This window comes from Arachis ipaensis, chromosome B08 (genome assembly GCF_000816755.2).
Source record: "Arachis ipaensis cultivar K30076 chromosome B08, Araip1.1, whole genome shotgun sequence".
Classification (NCBI taxonomy): domain Eukaryota; kingdom Viridiplantae; phylum Streptophyta; class Magnoliopsida; order Fabales; family Fabaceae; genus Arachis; species Arachis ipaensis.
Window position 1 is genome coordinate 22,394,923 of NC_029792.2, and position 9,920 is coordinate 22,404,842.

Below are 9,920 nucleotides of genomic sequence, written 5' to 3' on the forward strand. Positions count from 1 at the left end.
TTCCCCCAATGATTCGTGCACTCCCTGGAGACCGCTGAAGCAAAGAAAAACCCTAGCCCTTCATCGCCGCCGCCGTCCTGAGGTCCTCAGCGCTGCCGCTGCTTCCTCTTTCCCGTGTCGTTTTCATCTTCGCTGGCACGTCGTTTCATCTTCCTCTTCCCCAGGTAGCTCGGCACGTCGTTTTCATCTTCTCGGCACGGAACCCAGGTTAGTAGCCCTGCTTTCATTCTTCGCCTCCGCTTCTTCCTTTTAATTTCTGAATGTTTGGTCTTCTTCGTTTGAAGTTCTGAAATTGTTGTTCAATTTTTGTTCCATTTTTCTTGTAATGTTTTGTAAATTGTAATTGCCTGCTGCTGATGGATCTGTCTTGTATTTGCTGGTTGCTGATGGCGGTCAAATCTTTTTTCAAATTTATTGATGGCTTGATGGCTCTGTTAGTCTGTTGCTTTCAATTCTTTGCTCTGTTACTGATGGCTCGATGGGCTCTGTTAGTTGCTGATGGCTCTTAATTTTTTTGTTCAAATTTACTGATGGCTTTGTTTGTAGTTGCTGGTTTTGCTGGGTGAAGGTTTAGTGTTTTGGAATGTTTTATAATGTGCTAATGTTTGTAATTGCTGGCTTTGTTTGTAATTGCTGGGTGAAGGTTTTAGTGTTTTGTGATGATTGGTTAATGTTTTGGTTTAGTGTTCTCTCTTTTTCAGATTTCCCTTCTCCCTGTATTTTTGCGTGTTGCTGAATTGGTAATCAATAAATTTGCCTTTTTGCTGTAAATCGGGACTTTACTAAGATTTGTTAAATTTTTTGCTGTAACTTGAATTTGTTGCTTCCCAGTCACAGAATCAGAACAGAATGCTCAGTCAGTGCTTGATTGATTGGCTTTGCTCACTGATTGTATTTGATGATAAATTTTAAATTGATAACTTTTAAATTTTAAATTTGCGCTGCCTATGTTACTGATTCACTGTTCTTTCGGTGCTTTTTGTTGTTGTTAATCATTGTGATGAGCTTTGTTAAAATTTGCACTGCCTATATTACTGATTCACTGTTCCTTCAGTGCTTTTTGTTGTTGTTAATCATTGTGATGAGCTTTGTTAAAATTTGCACTGCCTATGTTACTGATTCACGGATTCATCCCTCTTGTCATCATCATCGCATGAACTCCGAACTAAAACCCCAACTCTCTGGATAAAATTGTAACGAAAGCTGATTGGGACTTTTTCTTCTACTTAAGGTATGAATCAGAATGATGAGGCCAAGTTGTGAATGCACAAGTGTCAACGGACTATAATATATATTGAGTTTGTGACATTAGAAGGGTGTAATAATAACAATAATGGAGTCATGTTATTTGAATATTGAGGTTTAACATTTAAACTCTCAGCTTCTCAGCCCTGTTTGATTCTTCGTCTCAGGCAATTGAATCGAATCAATCAGGCCTTCCTTTTCTTTTTCTTTTAGTTGATTCTTAATTTTTCTAATATATGTAGCTTTCTGAATCAAGTGGATCAGATTATGTAGTTTTCTTGATTTGGGATATTTTCGGAGACGCATTAGAAGAGTTATTTTATTATTATGTTTGCTATAAAAATATTCACATGTTGTGTATGCTTGTGATTGTTTCGGTGTTTACATTTTCTTTCCAAGTCACTTGCTATGGTTGTCTTTGAGTTAAGGCTTTGTATGTGTGTGTGAGAACATGTGATAATGTTGAATGCTGTTGCATCTAATAGGAGTTCTTGTAGTACCCTCATCTTTGGTCCTTTGTAATTTATTTATTATTTTATTCTAAAACGGTTTTTTCGGTTGAACCATCAGTTAGACCGGTTGAACCAATAAACCAGTAAACCAGTGGTTAAAACGGTTTAATGACCGGTCCGGTTTTCAGAACACTGCTTATTAGTAGAAAATTGCTTAGATTGATTAGATTTTATAACTTATTACATGTCTAATTTTTCTGCAATTTTTTTCGCCTATACGTGTATTTTTTAGGTAATCCACCATTTCCCGCGACATCATAAGCTATATTCTATGGCGGATTTTTGGCTCGCCACCATGAGCTGCCACCTGCAATAACCTCCAAGTTGATTCATAGTTATTTGTTTTCATTGTTATTCATTCAATTATGTCTCACCAATGGTTTCCTCTCTTTTGTTTTTGGGTCATATGACCAGCTGCACAGATGGATTTGGAGACTGAAAACAGATTAGCTGCTATGCTTATGAGGGAAGCAGCTGAATTGCGGCGACAGTCTGAACAGGAAGGTGTTCTGGCTTATCTTCATAAGCCTAATGTAAGGACTCGGCCAAATTCACGTTTCCTCACTGCTACTGTACGTGGGGTACAACAAGGTTGTTTCTTAGTCACAAATTTTAGATAGAACTTGGTTATTTTTGTTCTAGATTATCTTATGTTTAAGGTCTGTTCTTTCAAGGAAGTTATATTATTATGCATGAAAGAATGTCTGTATATCTGATCCAGTGGGACTTTTCCTGTTTGTAGTAGAAAGTTTATCTATTTATCTAAGTTTAACTTAATGTTACACAATTAAATAACTTTTATTGGACTACTTTTTTATAAAAGCTATCATCGGATTAGAAGCTTATATATTATAGATCATGTATATGAAAATTTCATCTCAATTCAGAGTCATTTGATATACCTTTTTATAGATAAAAATTGGCAATAATATAAAAATTTAAAACACACATGCCTATGGATTGTTACAATATAGTCTTATTGATGTATATTTACAAAACTTGGTACAAATGATCTCTCTCTCTCTCTCTCTCTCTATATATATATATATATATGCCTTTGTCAAAATCCTGATCATCCTACATTCCTCTAACCTCCATATCACCTATGGCAGTTTTGAGATCAGCCATGATACAGTGACATTTGATATTGATGACTGTGTTCCTTATTATCTATGGATATTTCTTAGGTATAGAACATTATGGTATGCCAACCCCATCATGTGGGATAAGGCTTAATTTCTGTTGTATCAATACAGCTTTGTTGTTAATGCATTTAACCATGTTGAAACTTCATTTATTGAGGGTCTAGATAATAAAATGGCCATTCCCCTCTTGTCTGTGCAGTGTTTTACATGAGCACCATTGATGTCTGTGTTTGTGCTATAATTTATGTCAATTGTTTATTATTTTTTTTTCATATCAGCAAATCGAGCTGTGGAAGTGAATGAGATGTGGCGAGTGCGACAGAAAGAATTGGAACTTGATAAACAGGCTAAAGGCACCACGAAAGATAAAAGCAGTGGTTACAAAAGCCACACGGATCGTGACTCATCAGGAAGCCCTAGAAGATATGCTGCTTTTGATAATAGCTTGAATGCCTCTTCTTCATGTTCAAGTAAAAGAAAATGGGATAAGTGTGGATCAAAAGATAAAGGAAGTTCTGACAAACACTACAAGGATATTAGTAATAATGACCCATCAAGAAGCATGAGTAGACATGGCAATTTTCAAGAACCAGAGTATAATCCAGAACCAGAAGGTATAAGGGATGAAGAGATGGAAGAGTTTCTTCATACGAGGTATTACTACCTTGTATTCTGATGTGTCATTTACACTTGTCTTCATTTTTGTTTAAGAAACATTAGTTTGGTGCAGGAAAAAGCGAGGCAGAGGTGGCATCGGTCCCAGAATGGATGAGACTGGGCCTTACCTTCCGCCTCATCCAGATAGGGAAGCTAGTCCTACACCGGATGCAAGGGAGCACCGTCTTATTTATGGTCTTGAGAGGCCGTCATCAGGGAAGTCGAATGAATCTTCAGAAGAGGAGCTTCACGATAAAAGGCTGAAAAAGCGAAGAAAGTCTCACTCTGGCAACTCAGACAAGGAGCACTCTAACTCTAAGAAGGATAGGTCCAAAGAAAAATCAAAGCACAAGAAAAAGGAGAAAAAAAGAAAACACCGTCACTAAGAACTTTTGTGGAATTTGATATTCACTGTAGGTAACTTAAGAATATTTGCAAAACTAACATTTTTACTTTGTACATATATTGCGTAAGATCAAAGGTGTGGGGTAAATTTATCATATACAAATTGAATAGTAGTAAAGTTGAATAGTAGTAAGCTAGGTAAATGCAATTTGGCAAGCATGGATGAGATCTATGCCTACAAAAAGTTACAGCAACTTTTAGTTGGCAAAGTATTGACAAATGAAATTCATGTAGAGGTTTGTGGAAATTTTATCTCATGAAATCCAATCAGATTTAACATCATAATATCCATCCAAATTTCATTCTTTTCGTTGAAACTAGCAAGCTACTTTGCGCGGATCTCATATTGAACACAAAATATTTAACTCTCTATAGAAATTTTCTTAGTTAAATTAAAAAATCGTTATTTCCAAAAGCAAAACTAAAACAACATTAAAACGAAATAAATTGTTTTTTTGAAAGTGGGAAAATCAGATGTATTTTATTTGATTATGGTTAGAATTGTGTGAATTCTACGCATCTGTATCATTTCTTTTTTACGTATTTATTTCAGTTTTTATTTTTTAATGACAATTTTATAAAAAGTTATTTGTATAGAAAAATAGTGACAATATTTATAGAACTAAAACTATATTTCTCACCCTTCTTTTTCCTGTGTTACTTTCAAGAGTTAATCAATACCATTCTCCTAAAGAGCGATAAAAAGAAAACAAAATAATAAAATAAAACACTACATAGGCAACCATTTTTAACTTCATTGGGAGATAGTTCTCAAAATAGTATAATCAGTACATAATTCTCCAACCTACTTGCACCTCATGTTAATTACTAACCATTTTTCCATTTGACAAAATCATAGTATTTATAGAAAGAAATTTAAAAAATCCATTATCTAACAAAATCTTGAGAAACAGCCACTGTTGGGTTGCTACCTCCTAAAAAAGTATATGATCCAAACTTCATGACCATGATGGAATCTCAAATTAACCAAGCCATATGTGGTGTCTCATTTTCCCATTTCACTAACTGTTGACATGAAAATCAGATTGGTTTGCACATTGGCCTCCTCAGCGGACATTCTCTTGCAAGATTTTCTGATCAGATGCTTCAGAGTCCTCTGCAAGATTCACTGATCGACTAACTGAGAGTGTGGTGTATATCCCTTTGATAGTAGCCGGGGTTGTTCTACAACAACCACCCACAAGGGAAGCCCCTGACTCAATCCAGTTGTTCACATATGTGACAAAATCTTCATCTGTAACCCCTGTATTTTTCTATAACAAAAACAACCTAACATCAGTGTTACATTATTCAAAAGGAATTCAGAATACAAATTTGTGTAGCAACATAGGAATCCTCTTCCTATAACTTGAAAAAACAATAATAAGAAACAAACCCAACGGATGAAATGAACTTACCACCCACTTCTTTTGGATACCATCGTAAGTTTCCCCGCTGTTTGGATATATAACAATTGGTTTTGTAGTCACCTAAAGAAATTATACACAAATCAAGGATAAGTGTTCCACAAAGATAGATGCCCCATAACAGTCATAAGTCAATGGCATCAAGCATAGTTTCTTACATGGAAGTAACACATCAAGGCAAGGAAATAAACTGTTATTTTGAGAACAAATTGTTGTACATGAATATGAAAAGTGTGCCAGCATATGGGTTAAGTTCTATAGCTAAAGAAGTCTCCATGCATACAAGTGATCTTCATTTTTGTTTCCCGAAAAAAAGCAGCAATTGAACATATTATGCAGCTACTGAATCTATACAGATAGTGCTTATTATCCATCCATATGGTTCATAAAATGGAAAAAAACCAGGCAAGGTAGATGTTTACACTTAAAATAAGAAAAGTTTAAGTCCATCAGGCATCGACCGAACCAGCACACATCATAGTCAGTCGGAAAAGCGAGAACATGAGGTTCTACCTGCTTAACATATACTATCAGGTCATGTATAAATCTGGGCGGGGTACAGTTGATCCCAACAGCAACAACCTTGCTGCATGATTCAGCAATAGAAATGCACTCCTCCAAAGAATCACCACTAACAACATTAATTCCATCCTTGGAGTTAAAACAAAACCATGCTGGAATACTTATGTCCTCTTCTTTTAGAAGCTCTGAATAAGCCTGCTTGGTCAATGAATAATAATATAGTTAGGGAGACTCAAGAGTTAAGGGCTAAACTGAATACTCTATGTGTACTAGTGGAGTTTTGCAAATTTTAAAGGTTCAAGTGTATTATTTCCCATTAGCCATCAGTCCTTAGATACTTTCTGCTGTAGAAAATCAGTTGATTCAATATGTCCTAGTGTTTTCCTCATCATATGAAGTTACTTGACTAGCAATTTACTCATTCAAAAAGGGAATAGAAACACTAGGATAGAAATGTAATGCTTCCTTCTTCAAGAATGTAAGTTTAAAGGCCAAAATAAGTTGGGAACGGTAGTTAAGGAACAGAAAGATCATATCAACTGAGAAGATAGAAATGGAAGAACAAAAGCCTTGATTATGAGGTAGCTGCACCTATATACTAGTGGAAATATCACCAGCAGTTGATTTTTCCTTTCCCTTATCCTGGCAAGTGATAACATTGTATGACAGCCTACTAGGTCTACTACTGGTTGCAGTTCAAAGAAAACATTTACTTATTTAGGCAAGTGATTGACAATGAGGCTTTATATCTATATGACTATATCTATATAATAGAGAAAGTATAACTCGAGTTGCAACAAGTCTCTACAGGACTTAGAGTGCTGATCTAAACATCTGAACATATAGCAGAAATTCTATACAAACAATTTCAATTCCTCTGTTCATATATCAATGGTTTTGGTAACTCAAGGTAACACTGAATAAAAGCAAGTTAAACTAATGTAACAGAAAAACTCTTTCACTTAATCACCATAATCCCCACTGTTAGGAACAAAATATGAAAATATTGCTGAGATTACCATGAAAATATAACAAACTTCAATATTTGTAATGTTTATATGCAGAAAAAACTCAAAACTATATATGCATGCAAAATTGACATATAAACTCATTTCGCACAACCTCACAAACTTTCCCCTTTCAAAAACCAAGAGATTAAACTGGGACACCAAGATGAACAAGCAACGTTGGAATATCATTATATCTAGAATATCATTAACTATGTTGATCAATTAACTGGCTACACAAAACAAAATATAACAAACACCACAAGTAAACAACAATTACAGCTGATTCTTAAATACTTGATATTAGTCCTTTGAAGATCTCACCTGTACTCTGACCCATCAGCCAAATAAGCTCCATAGCTCCCCACTGAACCTGCGATTAGAATAGGGCGTTTCTTGAAGATTCTACCATCAGCATCGATACCCGAAGAGCATGCAGCACATCTTTCATAGTACACATCTCTAGCCTCCCGAGCAATTTCAACACTTCTTCTGATCAAGTCTTCACTTTCTTTGTCAGAAAGGCCTTTTGCTTTAAAGCCTTGAATAGTGGCCTACGCCGCGCGTGCAGAAAAGAAAAAAAAAACACACACACACACTCAACTTCAGCCATAGCAAGAAACAAAGAAATAAAAATCCATATCTCATCCTTAGTAAAATGGAATTCTGACCTGATAAGATGCTGTGATTATAATATCTGCACCATTTTCAAGGTAATCAAGGTGCACCTATTCAACCCAACAAGCCAATCACGATATCAATTTTACAATAATATAACGAAGCAACTCCAGGTTCATTCAATCCCAATATCACAATTTGTAAAATGCAACGTAAAAGAATAAAATAAAATAAATAAAACTATACATATATTTCACACACATGGATTAGTAATATTTTGATGATACACTTTATCAGAGAGACAATGAAGAAACCCTAAAGAATCCAAATTGAAATGAAGACTACCTCGCGAATGAGGTGAGGGGAGGAAAGGAGGCATTTGGCGCTCCAAAGAGGATCGTTGAGGTCGGCGCCCTTACGCTCCAGCTCCGTCGCAAGTCCGCCGTCGATGACTGCCGTACCACCGGTGGTGCGGAGAAAATCCTTCATCAACGACGAAGACATTAATTTAGAAATGCAATGATGACACTCGTTTTATCGCTCTTTAGGAGAATGGTATTGATTAACTCTGAAAGTAACACTTGTATATGATAATTTTACCTACACCTTTGATCTTACGCAATATATGTACAAAGTAAAAATGTTAGTTTTCCAAATATTCGTAAGTTACCTACAGTGAATATCAAATTCCACAAAAGTTCTTAGTGACGCTGTTTTCTTTTTTTCTCCTTTTTCTTGTGCTTTGATTTTTCTTTGGACCTGTGCTTCTTAGAGTTAGAGTGCTCCTTGTCTGAGTTGCCAGAGTGAGACTTTCTTCGCTTTTTCAGCCTTTTATCGTGAAGCTCCTCTTCTGAAGATTCATTCGACTTCCCTGATGACGGCCTCTCGACCATAAATAAGACGGCTCTCCCTTGCATCCGGTGTAGGACTAGCTTCCCCATCTGGATGGGGCGGAAGGTAAGGCCCAGTCTCATCTATTCTGGGACCGATGCCACCTCTGCCTCGCTTTTTTCTGCACCAAACTAATGTTTCTTAAACAAAAATGAAGACAAGTGTAAATGACACATCAGAATACAAGAGAAAGTAGTAATACCTCGTATGAAGAAACTCTTCCATCTCTTCATCCCTTATACCTTCTGGTTCTGGATTATACTCTGGTTCTTGAAAATTGCCATGTCTACTCATGCTTCTTGATGGGTCACTATTACCAATATCCTTGTAGTGTTTGTCAGAATATTTTTGCGAATGCTTATAAAGCCATCACTTTGGGACTTGGATGCAATGCGAAAACCAGGTCATCTATAAAGTTAAATTTGTAAGTTTTGGTCAACTATAAAATCAATATAAATGATTTACAAAATTCTAATATTAAACTCTTAATACATTGCAATTCTTGAAGAATAAATATCTTGTTAAATTCAAGTATTCTGTTTATGTTTCAAAAAATTTTTGAATTCACTAGTTATAGTGTTGCACAAATTAGACTTACAATTAAAGCTGTTTGTGCTACTATGGTTAGCAATTATGCCAAAAAAATAGATTTTTTTTTTCAATTAAAAATATTTTCTAAATTTATTTAGTTTCAATATCATAGAAGTTTAGGTATATAATAATGGTCTTCATAATACAATAACCTCTTAAATTAGTTGTTGTTACGTGGGTAACCTGAAAAAAGGTGATTGGGCTCAAATGGAAGGCCCAAGTGTTTGTGGAAGGTGGTGCTCAAATGGAAGGCCCAAGCGTCTGTGGAAGGTGGTTTCTGACTTGTCTTACGTCCCAGAGCTGCCGTCCGAGTTATGTGTTTGAAAGAATGGGGGGTGGTACCTGCAAAGACACTCCAATGCCTAAGTCAGCAAGGAGCTAAACAGGTTTAGAGAATATTGAAACTTAAGTTTACCTGAGTGTGTCAGGGTATTTATAGGTGAAGAGTCAATAACCACCGTTGGAGTAATTCCACTTTTGATGGTGGATAACCGTCCCTTTATCTTAGGGTTTGTTAGGATATCTCTTCTAGAAGTAGGTGAGAGATTTTAGGAAACAGTTATTCACTTGGATAAGTGCTGACTGCTTGTTGGTGTTGACTCCGACCTCTTTGAGGAGGTCGGATAGGCGGTGAGGGCCACTCTTTAGGATTGGGCCTCTTAGCTTAATTTGGGCCTGGCTTATTATTTGGGTCAGGGTATGAACAGTACTCCTACTCGAGTCCGATCTCTTTGTTTGTGAGTTGGATTCGGGTATTGAACTCGGAAATAGTCGAGTTGGCTTCTTACCATCACGTCTGAAATCGATGTGATTTCGATTTCTGAATAAGCATGATTTTAAACCATGAACTGTCGCGTCGCTTTGGCTTTTCACATTTATGAGTGGAGGGCGGTTACATTG

At 36.1% G+C, this 9,920-nt stretch overlaps 2 protein-coding genes across 7 annotated transcripts in view; one reads left to right on the forward strand and one right to left on the reverse strand.

The window, feature by feature from the left end:
• Positions 1-4,189, forward strand: part of LOC107612841 (arginine/serine-rich protein PNISR) — a 4,702-nt gene extending 513 nt beyond the window's left edge. Inside the window, exons 1-5 of one of the 6 annotated variants that reach the window (XR_002352183.1) lie at positions 1-207; positions 2,172-2,348; positions 3,181-3,516; positions 3,633-4,113; positions 4,166-4,189. The exon at positions 1-207 is cut by the window's left edge and continues 11 nt beyond it. Coding sequence is in view for 4 of the 6 variants with exons in the window: in XM_021109120.1 (XP_020964779.1) it covers positions 2,180-2,348; positions 3,181-3,556; positions 3,633-3,945 (858 nt within the window). In the remaining 2 variants the exon portion in view is untranslated. Of the gene's footprint in view, positions 208-2,171; positions 2,349-3,180; positions 3,557-3,622; positions 4,114-4,165 lie in introns of those variants that run through there. The other 5 variants (XR_001613864.2, XM_021109120.1, XM_021109121.1 and 2 more) reach the window with 5 other exon arrangements.
• On the reverse strand, positions 4,700-8,134 carry LOC107610739 (selenocysteine methyltransferase-like). Its single transcript, XM_021108181.1, has 8 exons — positions 7,884-8,134; positions 7,592-7,648; positions 7,245-7,474; positions 6,877-6,894; positions 6,513-6,598; positions 5,905-6,134; positions 5,383-5,454; positions 4,700-5,238 (listed from the first exon to the last, which is right to left on the reverse strand). Exons 1-8 carry the CDS (start codon positions 8,040-8,042, stop codon positions 5,032-5,034), a joined length of 1,059 nt encoding a protein of 352 aa, XP_020963840.1. The 5' UTR covers positions 8,043-8,134; the 3' UTR covers positions 4,700-5,031.

Bases quoted from the DNA above. Each gene is read 5' to 3' on its own strand.
- LOC107610739 (XM_021108181.1), bottom strand. From the start codon at position 8,042: ATGTCTTCGTCGTTGATGAAGGATTTTCTCCGCACCACCGGTGGTACG. The intron at 7,475-7,591 runs GTCAGAATTCCA...CGCGCGGCGTAG, and splicing joins TAATCACAGCATCTTATCAG to GCCACTATTCAAGGCTTTAA. The intron at 5,455-5,904 runs GTAGAACCTCAT...TAATTTCTTTAG, and splicing joins TGATAGTATATGTTAAGCAG to GTGACTACAAAACCAATTGT.